We start from the raw sequence: 21,247 nt of genomic DNA on the forward strand, positions 1-21,247 counted from the left end.
GTTTTGTATTACCAAGTTTATGTGTAAATCGGCTGGATGGGAAACATACCAGGAACTCCTGACATAAACTCTCATGGTATGTGAACTTAATGCCATATTATACTTTTGTAACTCTGGGGAATTACAATTATGCTCGTCTCTTCTTCAGTTCCCTCAAATATGGTAGCTTTATGCTGGAGTATATTATGGAGGTCTTTTGCCTATTACTATCAACAGCTGCACTCTATACTAAGAAGCAATATAGAAAAAGTATTACTCTGTTCTCTTCTGGAAATATCAGAAAAATGAAATAGTTTTCGCAGAGTTGTTTGAAGTCTGCCTGCTGAAGTTATGAAGACTTCCTTGAGTTAAAGTTGCCCCTTCTATGATTCAGGAACTGAAGTTCTCTTTTTAAAATTTTTTTTTCCTGAGGTTGGGTAGTACTACCAAGTTCAATGCACAAAGATTTGTTGCTAAAGTTGTAGAAGACTGAAAATGATAGAAGTGAAATCCCAATTGTAGTTTCAGCTCTTACCACACAAAAATATTAGGATGTGTTTGACTTTATGAATTAGCACTTTTATAGCTAGTTCCTTTATGGCAATTGTAAATCATAACCTTTTTCATAGATTAAAACATGTCCTTTTATCTTTGCAGGTTACAGAAAACAGATTAGACCTTGAAGATTTACACCTTTACGCAACTCCGCGGGAGCAACGGTTTCGTAGGTTTGCCAGTCTAGAATATGAAGGACAGCTATACATGACTCCATATGACTTCATTCAGGCTGTTACGAGTGATGAACCCAAACGTAAGCAGGAATTTTATAATGCTAAAACTGCTAAGGAAAACGTCTGTGGTGCATGTTATTTTCCTATTTGTTTTTGATTCCTACTTCTGTTTCTGATTGTAGTAAAAAGCATCTTCCAGAATTTTATTTTTAATTGTGTTCAAATGCATACCATCCTGATTGTTCCTCGATTGTAAACATCTGTATGCTAGTTCAACATTCTTGTCTTAAAGGTTGCAAACAGCTCAACAGTTATGAAAGATGGCAAGTTAATTTGTGCCATTGCACTGACACAGTTTCTTTCTGAGCAGGCCTGCATTGCTGTAAAAGTCTTGCTTCCTCTTCTGTATAGTTTCTCTGTAAGCAGGCAACATATGCATTCTCTAAAAGACTTAAGATAACATATATAACTATATAATGGCTTTCTAAAAACATGCTTTGAGTAAGAGTTTCAGTCCCCCAGGGGATCAGCTTTCTACACTTAAACATTGCCAGTGTTAGTACTATGTGTTAATTAATAAAAAAAATAACTATCAACTTTTATTAGGTCATTTATTGTAAAATCTTTGCTTTAAGTGTCAAAGAGTGACTAAACAGTAAGGTGATCCCTTTCTGCTTTAGTTTGATTTCCTGGCCCTCAGGTTTGCAGTTCATTGGTAGCAGTACACGACTTCTGGGGAATGGGAGTATCTTTGCTCCGGTGTTACATGTAGAATCACTCACCTTAGGTTTTCCTTTCTTAAGTCTACACCACAAAGTTACTATAGAGAGCAGTCAAAAGCAGTGCTAAAGCAGGCAGAAGAAGCTTAAAGTTCAGTGCAGATGTTGGATTTTTTCCCCTTTGTTCTCTTAACAGTAATGAAACAAGAGGAAAGAATTCAGCCATGGCACATCAGTGATCAAAACTTCTGTAACATTTGAATAAAGATATAATCTCACTGTAATAGTGAAGGCAGAAGATAGAGCTTAGATGGTGAAAACTTGCAAAACTTTGAAACTCGTACTAGAAAGCAAATCTCTTTTTTTTTTTTTTGCTTTGCAGTTAAAAGAGAGGAAGCAGATTGCTTATCACACAAGTTAATACAAATACACATCAGTGCTTTATATCTGCTCAGACCTTCAGTTCTTCCCTTTTTTGTTTCTGTGGAGTTGGGTTTCACTGTGTATGCTCGTGAAGCATTTGTGCTATATATACTGGACATCATTAAAACATTTTGGTTTAACTCCATTTTATGACAGTTTGATTGGCTAGACCACACTATATGTGTGGTTTGCTATTAAAATTTTTCCATGCTAATGAAATTTCTGCTTCCTCTTCTCACAAAGCAAGTATTCAGATTTTAAAAACAAGCTCATAAGTACATTTTGTTTATCTCATGGCAAAGGAGATCTGGAGTTGAAGAGTCAGGCACCCTTCTGAGTTCAGTGTAGCAAACCTTGTTTCTATTAAAATCTTTTCTGTTCATCCAGTTCACCTCTGAGACCAAAAGCGAAACTAACCTGGATGTCTTTTAGATTTTTAGACTGGTATCAGAGATTACATAATTATTTTAAAGGATTATAACTAAGTGGATGACTTCATTCCAGTGCAGGTCTTACTGACTGGGACATTGGGACAGAAGGCTGATAAATAGGAAGTAATAGCTGAAATAGTAACAGCACAGATTACAACTTCCAGCTTCTCATCTCTGACTATGGTAATTTTAAACTTTGTACTGCAGCATTGCCAAAGTACCGCTTTGTCTCCTTGGGCAAGTCAATTGTCTGTCTTGCTCTGTTGAAGGTAGTACATTTAAGGAAGGAATTTTTCTATTAATACATTTTAAACATTTTATTTTTTATTTTTGAGGTCATTTTATAAATAACTTGTGAGTTGTATATAATCAGGTCCATTCAGGCTGACATACTAGACCACCTATATTTTGCATAATAAAAAAAGAACATATACCTGGGGTTTTTATGAATGAAGACTAGAAAGGTCTTGAGTTTTGTCAAAAAGCAAAAATACCCTTTGAAGCATAATAATAGAAGCTCTTTATGTCTGCTTTATAGAAAAGCTAATAATACTAGACCTGAATGAGATTTGTGATGGAGTGAATGCGTCTATTGTGATTGATTTACTTTGGAAATCATGTAAACCCTACAAAAGTCAAGAGGGTGTTCACTTCCTTTTTTGATTAAACACTAACTAATATGGTAAGGGTATGTTTTCTTTTATAAAATGTAACTTTTTACTCCAGGCAGTTATTACAAAAAAATATAAAATAAATGCTATAATTAACTTGCTTCTGCCTTTATGGTGCAGGCTTTCATTTGAGAACATATATTATTTTTAAGAGTCATTCTTGATACATTTTATAATCTGAGTATGTGTTTATACGTTTAGAAAGCAAAGTAAGAGAAGAGGAAGTATATTTTGTTCGCCTCAGTGCTAACTATGGTTAATTTAGCCTAATACTGAGCTGCAAGAAGTGTGTATATATATATATATATATATATATGCGCATAAATCTTCACTGACTTGCCTAGATAGAAAATATGTATATAATATATGAGACTGGCAAATTATCTGACTGGAAAATTAGATATATTTGTTCTCCAAGTTCTTTATGATAGGCCTAAATATATATCAATTTATATGGCAAATGAGGTTGTTTTAGGGGATTTTATTTAAAAAATTAAACTGAAAAGCTTATGAAAATCTGTTAGCTTATGTTATGACATTGTTTGATATAACTCCACCATAATTAGAGTGGGATCTGTCAACTGTCTTGTTGCGAACTTTTACCAAGATGTAAAATTAAAATTTCAGTCATTTTCTAACCATGAATTAATGAAAGACCATAGTGAGTAGCTTCAATATTGTTTTAATTATTTAAGGAAGCATGGAGTTCATTATGAGAGAAGGATTTCTGATTACACATTGCTCTATAAAAAGAAGCCTTTACACACAAAAAGTTATGGATTTGACCACATAAAATGCTACTGTCTGGACCTTTGTGAATTCTGATATTCACAGTGCCTTATCTTAATATTGAATCTGTACAAATATTTGTCTTGAGAGGGTGATCACAAACCTCACATTTTGAATTCTTGAATGATTATGAACAACTCTTGTTCAATTATAACTCACAAAGAATTGAGCCTGACAGAGGCTGGAAAAGGAAGCACAAATCTGAGTTAGTAAGAAGGGATGAAGGGTGTCTTAGCACTTGGTGTAGTTTCAAGAGCTTTTTTTCTGTATTTGCTTTAAAAAGTATGAGTAGTCAGTGAAGCAAGGATCATAATCCAGGTCTCCTTACAATCTCCATTTTAATACTACTGCTACTAAATAATAAATTCAGAATATTGATACCATGAGTTAGCATGAATGCCCTCTATTTCCTGTTAAATGTTCTAAGGATGTATTTTGGAGGTTGAAAGTCTTTTCCTGCATTGAAGCAAAGTTGGATTAAAAACTATACATCTGAATTGTTTCTTTAAAGTTAGGACTTCAGGTATGTATTAAGTTAAATGTTTTTTTAATAATATAAAGACAATTACAATCATGAACTGAGGCAAATAATTCTTTGCCTAGAAAACACAGTATAGCTGCAGTCCAATTTTTATGACACCACATTGGCATAACTAAATTCTGTGCATTCATAACTTCTTCTTTTGTTGCAGATGCTAAAAAGTGGCGATCCCTTTCAAAGCAGGTGGGCCGTAATTCCTGTGTGGTCTTACAACCATACATTTTGTTAATTGATTTCGTTTGTGATTCAAATGTAGAGGTGCAGGAGAGTTTAGTTCCTTTATTTTTGTCACTTCAGACTCAGCTGAATCCAGAATCTCAGATACTTTAGCAGCTGTGCCTGTTTTGTTGGATTTACTGGCTTTCTCAAGCATCTGTCAGTTTCTCCCTCAGTCCATATCTGACTACATTTCTTAGTGTCAAGGTGTTTCCAAAACTGCCTGAAGTACTTACGCCACTCTCTCCCTTTTGTGGTGTTTAAGTGCCTCTTACTTTTTTTTTTTTTACATTTGTATAACTGCAAAAGAACTCTGTCTTATTCCCTGTATTTTAAGTACATTCATATTCATGGATGAAGTTCGCTTTAGTTCAGGTCAAGTGTTTTAAAAGAGCAGTTGCTCGAATTTTGTATGAAAACCTTACTGAAATCCAGGGGGACTTATCCTTGGCTTCAGTCAATATGAGCACCGGTGAGTTATTTCAGCCACAAATACATTGCATGTCTCTCTCCAGCTCAGCAACCACTTAGTATTCATTCAGATGAGTAATTCTTGCAATAATCATGTGTGCAAAAATTTATGGAGTGCTTGAGTACTTCCAAAATCATTGGGTAACTGAAGTTAAATTAACTGGTAGATTTGCATGCAGTTCCTTGTCTTTTATATTGATATCCTAGAATTTAATCATAATCTGTTAACTACTTCATTAAATACTGAAATATATGCTTTTACATTTTTTAAACCTTATTTTTTAGGAACTGAATCAGATCCTTATGGAGACACCACCAGTTTGGAAAGGATCATCCAAACTTTTCCGTAATCTTAATGAGAAAGGTGATTGAGGAGAATTTATTTTCCTGAACCAAATTATCACTCTATTTTTTTTTGTGATGATGTACTTTAATCTGAGTCACATTTTCAAAAATAAAAAAGGGCTTGCTGTTGCTTTCTGCATTTTACAGCATGGAAAAGTTCCATGTAGTGTCTACAGTGTTTTAATGATGCCATCTTACAACTAGCCTCTGTAAGTGACTGGGGACTCTGAGTTTTGTTAAGCTGATGTTTGAATATTTCAGGTTCAGTTTGTTGCCATGAATGATCTCTGGACTATAGACAGAATATTCCAGTAAAGAAACAATATCTCTTTACTTCTTTCCAATAGGTTCAATAATGTGATTATTTCTAAATACACTAGTGGTATCTTTGATCACTGAATAAGCATTTAGTACACAACACAAGGAGAGTTTCAGAAATGTTATATATATTCCTTGAAACTCTGCAGATGAGGGCTTTGATAGCACTTAAAACTCACTGTTGGTAAGTGGAGAATCACTCCTGGTCTCGTCTGTTGTATTTTTTTCTTTCTTAATAAGCTCTATTGCTTCAAAACAAAAAAACATAGGGAAATAAAACAAGGATGGCTTTACAGACATTTAAAAGCTATTTATAATAAAGAATCTGTATATTTCTTTGCTTATATTCAAAATGGCAAAGGTCTGGTGGCACATTTGAAGTATTTTTAAAAGCAGGCACAAGTACTTGTGATAAAAGAAAGATGCTTTATGGATGTTTAAAATAAGCACGCAAGCAACAGAATTCCAATCAAATGTGTGCATGTAATTGATTAATATAATTCAAATGCAGCTCAAATTTATTAAAGGGGTAAGTAGTATGGACCTACTCTCAAAGGAGGCTCTCTAGTGCATGGAGGCACTCACTTTTTTTTTCTGAGTCTGCAGTCAGGACTCCAGAGAGGCAGAAATTGCCACATCTTTGCATTGTATTTCAATGTACTTCTTTGCTCTAGGCTAGTTTCTATATAGGCAGAAGAGTTAACTTTTGAAATATTAATTGCATAAAAATTCAGCTTCAGAATCTGTTAAATCCATACATTATCAGATTTAAAAAATATATCTAGGTGTTGCTTATTAAGTCTGTAATAAAATGTCTGCAAAATGTGCAGTCATGCGTATCTTACTCCAGTTTTCTGCCAGTGAAGTTCTACAGAAGTTGATGGAATTGGTAGGACTCAAACTGTCCTAAAATAAGATGGTAAAATTAGTAATTTGCTTTAGCACTTGGATATCTTTTCAGCATGTTTTATGAAAAAGTGAGTTCTGTTGTCCAGTTTTATAGATAATACTAGTAAATATGATGGGTGTTATGACTGATTACTTAAACTGGTGAAAGAAATGGAAATAGAATTCAGGTCTCCTTAGTTATAATTTAGTCTTTGTTTTTCTGTTTCTTACTCATTTTTTTTAAAACATGCACATACGAAGCAAGTAGCAAAAGCCTATGTCCATTTATTTTGCCATGGATTTATATAATTCAGCTGAGGCACTCAGATTTATCCCATTGACCTTAAGTTTTTATTATGTTTTACCCTTGAGTGCCCTCCTGCTCTTCTTTCTGATCTTAGTGTAAGTTTTTCTTTCCCTTCAATCATCATTTCAGAGCCCCTCTCCCATAACACTCAGAGCAATCAACCATAACTATCTGTCTGCAACTACAATATGCCAGTACAAACAAAAGGAGAGAAGGCTTTCAAGGCCGTTTATATTGCGTTCTTCATACCTGTGATGGACTGCTTGACAACTGCACTTTCTTCCTGTTTTACAACAAAGAAGGTGCCGTCAAGAAACCAAAAATATATATTTACATTTATTGACTGGCTATTAAAGAATGTTTTCCATCACTGAATGAGAACCTTTGAGGTATCTGATTTCTTGATAGATGCTTGTCCAAACAGATTCAAGCAGGCCTTTGAAAACTTAATTTCAGCAAGCTGCTGTATAAAATCAAGAAGATAAAGCATAGAGCATGTGTTACTTAAATGCCTGTATTTAAACATTGCTAATCTTCAGTAATGTGTAAATTGAGGAAAAGAGTAGGTGGTATTAAAAAATTCTTAGGAACTTTCCTAAGTAGATCTACTAGCAGTAATAAAATCCTGGTTCTGAAGATTTAAATTTGCTCTTGGATCAAAAGATGGGATATGGAAGTAAAATCCACATGAATGATACAATGTTTTGAGTTTTAATTGTACAGGTTTCTCAGTGCAAAAAAAATCAGATGACTGTTTACATAGTTCGTCACATATTCAGTTAAGTCAGATTTTAAAGATATTTAAACATCCAAAGATGTGGCTGTTTCTGGAAAAACTTTTGCACCTGACTTGGACTGAAATCAAGGAGACAGCCAGCAACTTTTGAAAATCCTAGCTGATAGACATCTTTACTCTCAGGCATCTAAATACTTTTTTTTTTTCATGCTTTTGAAATAATCTAATATTGTGGACTGACTTAACACTCCTTGTTTTGGAGGACAGACAAAACCAATTTGTTAGAAATCAGGAACAAGTTTTCCTAGTTGAGCCTCAAAGATTGTTGGAGCTAAGGGCTTTTGGGAGAGCTGCAAGCCATTGTTTTCAGTTCTTACTGAACTGTGAGACACTTCTCTTCATTGCTGCTCTGGACATTCTGCAAGGTTGTCTCTGTACCCCTTGCTCCAGAGCTAGAAAGCACAAGTACAACTTATGGTACCAGACATACTATTTGGGTACTGACTTCAGCTCCAATTTAAATTTTGCCTTAATAATTTCTGAAGAGAAGAGGCAGTGCCGTTCCACAGTGTGGTTCCCTTTTGTAATCTTGCAAAAACACATGAGATAAAGTTTTAAGGTAATGTAAGACATGCATTTACAAAGCACATATTAAAGTCAAGAACTGTGTTCAAATGGTGTGTATCAGGAGGAAGCCCTATTAATGTTCTCAAAGTAAATGTTTTCATACTGTTAAAGAGTATTATCATGAATTACTGGTGGGGTTTTTGGAAAGAAAATTGAATAAATCATTTATATTAGCTTTTAAGAGTCTAGCCAGATTTTGTTTAATGAGCCATGCTCCATTGACTGTTGTTTTATTTGCCATGTTTAATGTACTCCTTCCCTGAAATACTAAAATACAAACCCCCCAAAAAAGCCCCAAACCATAGATTAATATTGTAGACAAATAACTTATTGACCAGGTTGAATAGTTACATGCATACAAGTATTAATATGCATATGCACATGTACAAAAATTCTCCTTATATATGGATTTAATGTTTTCAAGTTTAGGATGTGAAGATAAGGTGAAACTAACATGGCATAACTTTTTTTTTTTTTTTTTGTCTTCAGGTGTGATATCTTACACAGAATATTTATTCCTCTTATGTATTTTAACAAGTAAGTATTTTTGGAGAGAAAGTCTAAAAGATTCCTTAGAGTTTCAAAGCTCTGAATGTGTTGTGTGTTAAATTACACTTCCCCTCCCTGCATATAGAAAACTACACCATCCATCTGAACCTCTTTTGCCCTTCTGGAATCTTGTGTAAATAAATGCTTTAATAAATGCTTTAAATAAATGCTTTATTTAAATTCATTATTATCTAGAATACCTTTTAGTGACTGTTGAGGAAGCTGTGCCATACGCTCCAGCTAAACCCCAGTCAAGAGCTTAAATTTATTTTCTTGTTTGAAATTCCTACAAAATTTGTAGCTAAATTTGCTGAAGTTCGTAAGGGACAATTTATATAGGGAGAAGAGAAATATACACATTGTTACTGATTTGTTTCACCAATTAGTGGATAATGGATAACATCAAAGAGTCAATGGTAAAATACAAAGTATTTGTGTCAGAAAACACTAACAAAATTGAGTAATTATTCTTCTATCACCCATAAAACTGAAGTAGAATAACTCAGAGTAAAATAAGCCTGATGCAGACTTTTATGTTTTAAGAGGAGCTTTCTGGGAAGAAGCAAAGGATTTTACTTGTCTTTCACTTGTATGTAATGAAACAATTTCTATTGGTTTCATTAGTGGGGGGTTTTTTTGGACATGAACTGGATTCCTTTTATGAATCAGAGCTGGAACTTGACTCTGAACACTTAGTATCTTCCACTATGGGATCAGTGGACATTTGTCTATTATTTCTTTGTTATCGGAATGAACTTTTGGCCGTAATTCATTCATACTGCAAACCACTGGGTATCCCCAAAATGTTGCCTAAAGGCTTTACTTAAAGTTACCTTCAAAGTTGCCATGTTTCAGAAATAATTTAAAATTTTAATCTGATTTCAAATTTCAATGGCTCTAAGGATGTAAACAAGAAAATGCTGGGTGTCTTTCAGCATGACATTTATTTTGACCAGAAGTTGCATCCTCTTTTTCAAAATCTTTTAAAGTGTCTTTTAGAACACTGTGTTTTCTTAGAAAATTTCTTTTCTTCATATCTGTGTTTGTAACATAAAATGGACTCTACTATTAACTAACACTCTTTTATGAGATATTATTCTTGGATATTTCATGTTCTGTTTCTACTTTTGTGAGCATGCCTTCTGTTTGAATAACATGGGTTATACTGTTTTACAGATGTTATGATTTGCATTTACTGTGTACACAAATACCCTGACTTAAATTAGTTGGGGGTCTGGCTTTTATGCAGGGACACCAAATAATTTCTTAGAGTATTGCACTTGCTTTCTTTCCAAGGAAATAAATAATTGAATGTTTGGCCTTTTTTTGGCAGAGCCACATGCAGGTTTTAGAATTGCTTTCAACATGTTCGATACTGATGGCAATGAAATGGTGGACAAAAAGGAATTCTTAGTGGTATGTATATTTGCAGTTTTTGATGTAATCTTGAAATTAATGTGATGATGTCAGTAGTCATGAGAATACTATCTACATTGCTAGCTATTCTTCACTGAATGTAGTTGTTTATTTGCCTCATTTAAAATAAATAGTTATTATAATATAAACTGAAAACAGAAGCTCCTTCTTAGAGTACACAGGAGTGTTGTATGTAATTATTTTTGAAGCTTTATTCTAATTTTTATTCCAGATCTTTTTAATTGCTACTGTAGTCACAGACAGGCTGTTAAAGTAATAGAAATGTTTTCATGGCTAGGAGAGTTATTTAATTACTCTAACGATTAAAGGACTTGTAAAAGAACCTTTTGCTGGGAGACCACCTCACTTTGCCATTCATTTTCCTGATAATCGCAAGTGACCTGAAAATAATTGACTGACATAATGTGACACTATCATCTGTTTTGGACAAGATTTGTAATGAAATAAAACATACCGTGCATATATCTACTTCAGCCCATAAATCCATATGCTGAAGCAATTTGCTAAGCTGGGGTTCAGTGAGTTCTCTTTAAGGAGAATATTCTCAAAAGTGAAATTGACTTTGACCTGAATGATTTCCACAGGCTTTGGAGCAGTTGGCAGGATATCTAGAAGTAGATATCTTGGCAGTAGTTTGGTTGTATCCAAGGTTTTGTTACACTACTAATTTGAATGACAGTATTTTTCAAATTAGAGCTTTACTCTGTTGATGGCTTGGAAACAGCAGTTCTGTAAATTCATCTTATTAATTATTTAAGAGGAGTTTATTTTTGGGGGGTTAGAAATTTAAACAGTTAAAAGCCCAGACTTTGAAAGAGAAATTCACATGTTGAGATTTGAAAATGAAGAATAATTTGGCACTTGAGGGAAAATCTTTGAAAATCTTAAATCATCCACTATATATTCCTTTTTATCATGATAAATCTGATAATTGCATCTTAAAATTTGAATACTTCATAAGTTTTCAGGTAGTAGGATCCACCAAGTTCAGGAAAATGATCTTTGCACTAAGAGGGCTATTTGCGATTTATATTCATTTAATTTATTTTCTGATTTCAAAAGAAATGGGAAGAATAATTAATGCCATTCTAAGTGATGTCAGTGTTTGATCATTTAAAAAAAAAAGAGAAAGGCAGAAAATTGACCACTCAAAGTTAGGGCTTCTGAGTGTACAGTGACTATGTGGCTTTATGTTAAAAAAAGTGCACCATAAACCAGAGATCTAGAAATTGTTAGTGTCAATAGGCAGCAGCTGTCTGGGATTACACTGAAGCACTCAGTTATAGTCGTGAACATAGGTTTTGACATTTCTTTAGAAATTAACATTTAAAATGTTGTGGTTAGTGGTGTAGACAAGCTTTCTGAAGACTACGCAAGACCTTCATTTTCTACTGAACAGACAGTATAATAAAAGAGTTACAAGAATTGAATCAGATGTTGAAAAAAAGATATTTGTGTAAAAGACATACATTTTATCTTCATACGTTTTTGTGTAGTTGAGCTTATAAATAAATACAGTAAGTACACATGAGAAAAAGCCCAGTACCTTACTGAAAAAGATGGAACAAAATACAAAGAATGAAACACACTTGGAATGTATTTAATTAAGTGTCAGAGCCCAATTTATTTAAAATAAAGACTGCCTTATTTCCTGTGTGTGGTTTCTTAATTGATTCAAATAAACTATGCTAACCTTAAGAAAATAGAAGTATGGAAGAAACTCTCCTCTATATACTGAACTTCCCTCAATTCTCCTTCAGGGAAGTGAGATCTGAGGTCTGGGACCTTTTTCTGGTGACATGGCTTAAGCAGAACAGGTGTCTGCTTAAATTCCAAATTTATTTTGGAAAGTGACACCACTTGCAAATTGTGGCATGCTGGTCATTTTTCTGTATTCTATTATTGAATGTACACATCCTTGTATGTGCTAATTCTTAATAAGCATCTCCTCCAGTTGGAGGAGCAAACATTGGATTAATTAGCAAAAGGAAAATAGGGGAAGAAGAAAAAAAGCAAGTACCTTTCATGATTCAGTTAAACAGAATGTGGTGGAATAGACTGACAAGTTTGTTCTTAAAAGAAAAAAGGGCTTCCATTACTACAGCTAAACGGGAGGAAATTGAAGCAAGAGGCTTTGTCTTTCAGAAACTGATGCTAAAAATGAAATAAAATAAGCATGTAAAATGGGAAGCAAGGACAATATTTAACTATGGATATTGCATCTTTCTTTCTAAGCATGCTTTTATAGTCTTCTTCATGTCCTGCTATGTATTTGTTCTCTGTCATGATCTCTAGCTAAAGTTTCTCCTTCTTCTTCTGTTAGCAGACTTGGTGGATAAAAGAAAGAAAATAAAATTTTCAAACATTAGATATACTGTCCTCCACCTGTGATTGTATTTAACAAATTTGTATAGATTAAACTTGAGTGCAACTCTGCTTTATTAGGTGTCAGTGATACTTCAAAAATTAGATCAGAATCCTTAAGTCAGAATGTTAGATCTGAAGTGAAAAGAACTAAAATAGGTAGATAGATTTTTGTGTAATAAAAGTAAATATGAAAATAGAAGTTGATTCAGTGATACTGCAGCTGTGATAGAACTGGCCCCAGAACATACATTTGGCATCTTTACTCACCTTGCCTGAATATGATGTATCATATCCTGTGTGCCTGGAAGCAGGAGACTGTTGAAAAGTTGCCATTTGAACTACCCCAACATCTGCAAAGTATTTATCCATTAATTACAGGCAGCTATCACAAAATTGGTATTAAGTACTATTCAGTTTTGCAAATAAAGAGACTTTAAAGAGCTTTGTTTAGGGATCACGTATTATGTGATTCTTGAGGAAAACATATGTGTAGTGAAGAGTTGAGAAATACTTAATTTTTCTAATAACAGCTGTATTGTTTTTGTAAATGAATTCCACAGTGTTTGTGCTTTCCTCTTTGCTTATGTCACAGGGGTGAGGTCAGGGAACAGAAGGATTGTGTTGCCTTGTTACTGGAGATCTTGTTTTTGCTGCCTTCAGCAGTCAAACTCATTATCCTGTTTCAGACAATGTTCCTATGAAAGTACTCCTAGATCCTTTTTGCATTCACTTTTTTACTCACTGGTATCCTATAGCACTCTTTCTGAACAAAAGATCCATTTCCAGAAGTTTAGCAAGTGCTTTCATAATGCATGCAACAGAATCCTACTCCTTTTGCCTCTGTGGCAAGGGAAATAAATCCAAGGATGCCTTGCTTTTTACTGCTCTTTTTTAGTTTTTCAATTACTGCTACTCTTCTCTCCTGCTTGATGGCTTGTCACTTTACTTTTCACAAGGGATTTTGTTTCTGTTTCTCTCTGTTCATGTAACTTTTTTCTTTGCATTGTTCTGGGTTGCAAACTGTGTAGTGCTGTATCCTATCATGACTCTTTCCATGTCGGCATAAGTTACAGTAACTTGTGCCTGTAGGTTTGCAAAAAAATTAGAAAAAATATACCAAGGTCTGTAAATTGATCCCATACTCAAAAAAAGGTATTGTGACTCACAAAATATTCTGGTCTGTATTTGCCTTACAGGAAATTCCAGAACTCGGTAGTCAGTTTTGGAAATTCATAAAATGTTTTTTATAAATGTCTTTGCTGCTTTATCACTAACCACTGAATTCTTTCATTTCAGGGTTGTCATACCCCTGCATTAAAGCTTACTGATCCCTTTGTCTTAGTCATCTGCCTTCACTGAAATAAAGATATCCTGAAATTTAGTTTGGAAAATTTCCTTCCAAAATTTATCATACACACTTTATTGTTTCACATTCCAGTCCTTGTGGAGCTCTGTGTACATGCCATTACAGTATCAGGTTTTACCAGACTTCTGGTAGGTAAAATTGGGCCTTTGAAAGGAGTGCCACAATTGTGTCTGTATGCCAAGGTGTTTGCTTCTGAAAATACCATATTCTAGATAGGGCAAATTTCTCAGATCAGGGTTTATTCCTTTTCCAGCCCACTTAGAGGATAATAAATGCTACACGTGACAGTACAATATTTTCACATTCAGTTTTTTAAAAGCTGAAGTTCTGGTAGAGATCTAGATGGTATCATAGTTAATACTGCTCTCTCTTACAAAACACTGTGATACCTTTTTCTAATGGTTTGGAAACATTAATTGATATTACTATGAATAAAAATATCTAAATAAAACAGGAACTTGCAAAGAAAGATAAGTACAATCCAGTTCTTACTCTGAAGACATTACAAAAATAAGTGTGCTTAAGAATCTGTATGTTTGAAAGCTTGTATTTGAGGTTTGCTCAGAAGTCACGTTTAAAGCTCTTCATGTTGAGATAGTTGTGAGAGGGGTATTTTACAAGACCTGAAGGTATTCTTTGAACAGACTTGAAAAGAAAGGGTACTTGATAAATTACTCTTGAGTAGTAGTTTGTTGCTGCTGAAGGGGAATGTTTCACCCCCACCAGGTGTTTCTACCCCTCCCTCGTGCCAGCAGGAGTAAGAACTGATCAGGTTGGAAACTAATATGAAGAAAAGATTGATCCTGCTGACTACATAACCACACAGATACTAATTAGAACCTGACAAGAAAGGATGTGCCTTGAGGTGGTGAAAAAGGGTGGAACTTCCCCTTTTTATATTGGCCAGATTGGGTAAATAGGACGTTCTTAATATTGTGCTCCGAAGTAGAACTGTTACCCTTACTTTGTGGAGAGAAAACATTTCCTTTTTCCCTTTCTGTGTCATGGTTTAAGTCACAGAAGGAACATAAAGGCTAAGTATGAGCAATAAAGCCTCATTGAAACTCTGATATTTCAGTAAAGAACTGCATTTTAATACTGTTTTTAATGTTCCTTATGATGAAGGATATTGTTATGCATGTGAAAACAGGCTGAACACTAAATATGAACAAAATGGTTTGGTTTTTAGCTCCAAGAGATCTTCAGGAAAAAAAATGAGAAGAGAGAAAAGAGAGGAGATGAAAAAAAACGTGCAATGCTGGTAAGTAAAATCAGAAAAGTTGTGTCTGGTAGTTTGTTTGCTTTTTTTGATGTAGGACAAAATTATGTGTGTATATATTTCACTGATCACTTTTTTTAAACACTAAATTCATATTGTTAAAATTATATGCATAACTTTATATGCAGAACAAAGCAATATTTAGCCTGAACTGCAGTTACTGGGAAAAAAAAAAGAGTAAGTGGTTTATATAAAGGAAAAAATAGTGTTTAAATACTGTAGTACATGTTATGATAGTAGCATTGATTCCTCTTGGAGCTTAGAAATCTAGGGAAAAGGGAGTAGTAATGACCCAGTGTTACTGTCTATAACAGTGAGAGGTCTCAGTGGGAAGACCTAGCTATACACTTGCTTTCAGAACTAACTGAAGCTGTTTATGTAGACCTACTGATCCTGCTGCTTGTTATCAACACAGTAGTTTTAAAATCAAGTGTGAAATGTTACAACTGAACTTAGATTTTATATTCAAATATAATTTCTTATTCAATTATGCTTATGACCAATGAAAAATATAATAATCTGAAGAGATTTTCACAGAATATTGGGTACTCACATAATGACAAATTTGCATTTCATGTGAGGATAAGAAAGGTAAGTCAGAAATAAATGAGTCTCTGGTGGTTTTTCTGAAGGATGGCAGCAGTAGCAGATACATATTTTACTGTTGGAAAAGTAAGTATCAGGGACAAATCTCTGTCAAGCCCACAGCAGAAAAAAACCCCATGTTCATTTGCAATTTGCATATTTATGGAAAAAACTCCTTATTATAAGAAACATTATGACATATAAGCAGAACTTGTCATGGTGTCCATTATACTTTTGCCAACATCAATGCTTGGTCTCAGTTCTTTGTCCTTGAAACCACAGGAAGAATGATTTTCAAGAACTAATACTCTTTAAACCTTCCCTGAGGAAAAAAAAGGATTTTTTTTCTTCCCTCCCACCCAGAGAGACCTATCCTGCTCAGCTTTTCCAAACTGTAGATCAGTGGTTGAATCTCTCATAGACAGTTTATTTTGAACAAAGGAAACCTACATCTAAAGGAAGAGCTTTCGAAAATTTAAAGATTGCAAAATGGCATGTAAGTCGTGAGGGTAATCTCTAAAAATCTGTACTTCTCTTTGAAAATTTCAAGAGTAAGATTGAAAAGAAACCATTTTTTTGTTCACTGTCATTTTGAAAACAAACAAAAAGACTAATAATATATAAAGTAAAGGTTTGCTTGTCTTAACCAATTCTGTTGTCTTTTTTTCCCCCTTCTTTTGTCTTCATTCTGACATGTGATACTTGGCTTGGCCCATGCAGCGTCTTCAACTTTATGGATATCATACTTCTACTAACAGTGTATGTACTCTGATTATTTTCAATTGATGCAGTCTTCACCAGCGAGATGAAATAATACACTATGAGAAAATTTATTGTATTTATCTTTTTAATTAAGTAAATTATTTCTGTTAATGAGTAAAATTGTGAGGAATCTTGATTTGCATAAAAGATTGTTGCATGCCTTTTGAACATGCAAGCCTATCAGGAGGAAAGATTGCTCTCTATTTATATAAAATGGAGGAAACGGTATTTTTAAGGGAAAGTACAAAATACATTTCAATAAATTATAGACATATTTTTAATTAATGTGTGTAAATTAAGTCATCCTGCATGAGTCATTTGATCCATCTCTTTGTTTCCGTGTGTATAGTGTGAATAATTAGTCAAGTGCATCCTTCACCTCTTCATTCCCCCCAAAAAAGAAACCTGAAGAGAGGTTTCCTATTTTTATGCTTCACTTACAGAACAAATACATAAGAACTTTCAGTGCTGAACTAGGAAAGGATTTTACAGAAAATAGACCCTGTATTACTTAGGTGACAGTAAACTTCTTTTCAGTCATTTTCGAGGGGTGGGAAAGAGAAGCAGCAAGAGATGTTCTGAGGTTTTTAATGTCTTCATCATGACCTGATTAATCTCTGGATCATGGCAGAAATAAAACAGTTTTTAAAAAACAGACTGATTTGATGTTTAAATAGAAGAATTAATCTAGTTGTGGCATTATTGGGATACTCAAAGTGAGGGGATGGAATCCAGGAGAATTAGATGACTAGTGAAATTCCAATTTTAAAATTTGTTTCTTTATATAATTATTCACAGAAATGCACAGATTTATTTCTTGCGAAGTTGGCACCTATAATTTGAGCAATATGCAGGAAGGAAGTCTGTTGAATTAAAATGTGCAATTGACACGATTTGCATGCTGCAATGTTGTGAGAAAAATGTAGTAGAATATGCAAGGCCTTATGATTCAATAGATTACAGATCAGGCTTTACTGCAGCAAAACTTGCTGGACAGTGATTGCCATATTCATATGCTGCCTCCTATTTCAAACTGAAACCAAACTAGTTAGGTATTCTATTCATGTAATTTTCAGCTTTAGTGAAAAAATCTTCTGGACTCCAGCCATGTTCAAGCACTTTATCAAGATAATGCCCAGGTGTGTGCCATATTTTTTGCCTTCCTACTATCTGAATGGAGATCTCCATGCAAAGGAAACTCAGGTGTATAGGAATTCAAAAATCCCTCTTTCCCGAAATATGATACTTTGGAGTTCTATTTCTCCTACTGAAATAAGAAGTGTAACAGCCTTTTGTTTCCCTTGATGTCCTGAGGAGTTGAAGATACCCAGCTTCCAAGGAGATGCAACCCTAAAATGTCTGGGATAGTCCAACATGCTGTTTTATGCATGAGGCCCTTCTCACTTCATCTTACAAATCAGTTCTAATTTTTTTAGAAGTGTTGAGGTCCACAGGGCATAGAAAGCATATGGTGATGTTTTTAAAATATGTTAAATATTTTAGGTATTTTCACTTGCATAGGTTAATTCTTTCAAGTCGTGTTCTGGTGCATACTGCATTTGTGTCTAAGACTGCTTTGGCATGGACTGCATGAGTGCTTTCACTGGCCAAATGCCAACCAGAACGTGGTAACTATGATGTGATGCATGTAATGAAAATAAAATGTGCGTGCCAGAAGTACTAATTCAATTGACTAAAGTAACTCCAGTAAGGAAAACAAATTCAGTGAATACTTAAAATAGATAATTACAGAATTGTATGCATGAAAGAATGAAGTGTTCATTCACATGACAAGGTAAGTTTGATCATCAGACGTGCATATTGTTTTCCTGATAAGTATGTTACAGTTGAAGTTGAACTTCCTAGACTTGTTTTTTGCCTTTTTTTTTTGGTGCAATGATGTCATCATAAATATTAGATTAAATTAAATTTATATAACTAATTGTATGGTGATATTTATGCTTTGACAAATGAAAAAATTAATTGCATAAGTATATAAATTACTTCTTTTTGGGCAAAACAGAATTGATAGAAATAACAGTGGCAAAATGCTGAGTTTAAATGATTATTTTGATATGTACTTTTAGTAAATATTTTCACTTTACACTTTCGCGAATTGATTTTATTTCGGAAGGTGGAGTGTGGTGATACTTTTGGTGCAGCCAAGAGCATTAAGCAAATACCTGTAATAGACCAGCGTTCCTTTCATTGACAAAGTGTCATGTAACTGGTTAAAATTTCACTGTTTAGAAGCAAGAGAACCAAGCCCTGCTTTTGAAGATCAGTTAGAAAAGATTTTAAAGTCTATAAATGGTTGTTCTGGTGTTCTTTGTTTTTCAAACAATTGTGCTTCTTGAAACTGCAGGTTCTTAAAACAGAAGGAGAGGACCTTGTCCCCAGAAGCTATTGGGATACTTTGAGACGTAGCACAAGCCAAGCCCTCTTTTCAGACCTTGCAGAGGTATAAAATAACCTCTCTGGTCCATAAACAGACTGGTATTTTATTTATTCTGTTCTGATTGTTTTCCTGTTTTATGAACCTTGTTTCTTCTTTTCCTTTTAATTACTCTTTTGTTTTAAACCTGAAAGTTCTCAGATCAGATGCATTTGGTTCTGTGCGGTGCAATAATTGAAGGTTGTCAATTTCAAGAAAAACCAAAGTTACCTTCTGAAAGATGTGGGAGATGTAGTCCTCTTCAGTCCTCACTATAGGAAGCATTTTCTAACACTAATAGTGATGGCATTTCACAGTAAGAGAAGTAATTCAGGAAACCTTTGTCATTTAGGCTCGGTCCAGTGATATGACAACTTGAATGAGAGTTGTAGCCCTTTATCTTTTAATCTTTATATTCCTGATGTGCTTTTTATGTATATTATCAGAGCCTATCTTCACAAAAAGTATAATGCAAAGATTGTTTTAATTATTGGAGAAAAACAGGAATGTTTTAAGGTAACCAAAACATTGGTCAGTCTTTTTTAATATTACACAACCATTATGGAAGTCTAGAAATACCACTGAGCTGTCAAATTAATTTCCACAGTTCTTTAAGTTCTAATAATTAATGTTTCATGATCTGCTTCTAGATAATTGAGTCATACATTTCTTTGTATTGATCATTTCAGAGGGTCAGAAAACTAGGTCATTTAGGCTTTTCTGTGCTCCATACACTGAGAGTGATTGCTCTGCTGGTTGTGGCATTAAAGGACATACAGCAACTGCCCACTCTGGTCTCAGAGTTCCATGTTTCCTAAGCAGGATCATAATGAGAAAAGAACAAGGAACCAAAACTGGCCTCCAGAGTAAAACAGTCTTTTTCCTTGGTTTGTAAGCAATGTGTGCTTCATATTAAAATTAATTAGTGTTTTGTCCCTGCTGTTCCTCTGCAGAAGCTATTGAATAACCTGAGGACTTTGATGGACTTATTTCTAATTTACAGGCTAAATTTACTCCTAGTCTCTTTATACCAGTCTGTTGTTCCTTAATTTTCATAGGGCTTTTTCTTCTTTAGTGTTAATCTTCTTACTCATGGTTGTGTTTATAAATGCAGTCATAGCCTTCAGTTTTAGGTTTTTTTAATTTTAATTAAAAATTAATTTTTTTAAATTTTAATTAAAAATTAAAAAAACAAAATGAGGTATTTGATTTTTCTCTTAAGGTAGAACCTACATTTCCCAGGTATTAAATAGACATTTTCTGTATTTCTCTGAGCTTGTATTCATTTGCCCTTGAACAAAACAAAATGTAGTGTTGCATAACTGAGTTTTATAACAATATTTACAGCAATAGTAATAACATATACATAGTAATCTTGCAATAAAGCAGTACACCCAGCCTATCTTCTCTTGCTTCTACATTGATGAGCTTCTGAATTGTTAATCCAGTTATTAATCCTAATTTATTCCACTGAATTTTAAAACCCAGAATATCAGTGCTCTTGTCTAGTCAGGTAAGGAGACATAGAGGGGAGAGAAGGCTTCTCGTTTCATTGATTATTTAAGAAGCTTGGGGCATTTGAGTTTTCTGAATGAAATACCATCTTAGTGTACTGTTAGCTGGCATGAATTCAGTCCCAAATATAGATGGACTTAAGTTTGGTAATCTCTCTACACATGTTTAATTTGAAGAGAGAGAGGTTTTTTAATATCCGATGCCTCCGACTAATATCTGTAACTACAATGTAATGGAAGCTTAATAGCAGCTATACTCAGCAGCGATTTAAATTCTCTGTAAAGTGTATAAAAAGCCTGTCTGCTCACTTTTAAATCATTTCATGAAGAAGAGTCATGTTCTGTATTTTCTCCTCTCAGTTTCCCACTTCTCACCATAATTATTTTTATCTTGCTTGGTTTGGGCCAGCTGGCTTTCATCCCTATTCTTATCTCTCCCAGGTACTCTTGCATCTGAATAATACTATAGCTATTTGTAGTAAGAAAGTGGCATAAAGCAAGGTGACACTGGGGTCTGTGCTGTTTTATAGGCTTTTGAGAAGGCTATATGTAAGTTGAAAAGGAGAGTAAATAAGGTTTGTTGCTATGGGAATCAAAAGGTCTCTTTGGAGAGAAAAGTTATTTATCACTACTGGTTTCTTTCTCAGACAGTGTATAATACTGTTTCTGTTCTTACTAATTTCGCCATTACACTGTCCTGTTGGACTGTTGGAATATGGCAGTTATCATTAAATTCAGTTTTTGGGTTTATTCTTAAATTAC

At 34.1% G+C, this 21,247-nt stretch overlaps 1 protein-coding gene across 1 annotated transcript in view; it reads left to right on the forward strand.

Annotated features, from left to right (window-relative positions):
• The window catches only part of MICU3 (mitochondrial calcium uptake family member 3), a 54,039-nt gene that overhangs the window by 11,956 nt on the left and 20,836 nt on the right, over positions 1-21,247 (forward strand). Inside the window, exons 2-9 of the mRNA XM_032108572.1 lie at positions 637-790; positions 4,436-4,467; positions 5,257-5,335; positions 8,682-8,729; positions 10,075-10,157; positions 15,101-15,172; positions 16,496-16,534; positions 18,903-18,998. Coding sequence (XP_031964463.1) covers positions 742-790; positions 4,436-4,467; positions 5,257-5,335; positions 8,682-8,729; positions 10,075-10,157; positions 15,101-15,172; positions 16,496-16,534; positions 18,903-18,998 — 498 coding nt within the window. The 5' untranslated portion in view covers positions 637-741. The remainder of the gene's footprint in view (positions 1-636; positions 791-4,435; positions 4,468-5,256; positions 5,336-8,681; positions 8,730-10,074; positions 10,158-15,100; positions 15,173-16,495; positions 16,535-18,902; positions 18,999-21,247) is intronic.

Source organism: Corvus moneduloides, chromosome 5 (genome assembly GCF_009650955.1).
Source record: "Corvus moneduloides isolate bCorMon1 chromosome 5, bCorMon1.pri, whole genome shotgun sequence".
Lineage (NCBI taxonomy): Eukaryota > Metazoa > Chordata > Aves > Passeriformes > Corvidae > Corvus > Corvus moneduloides.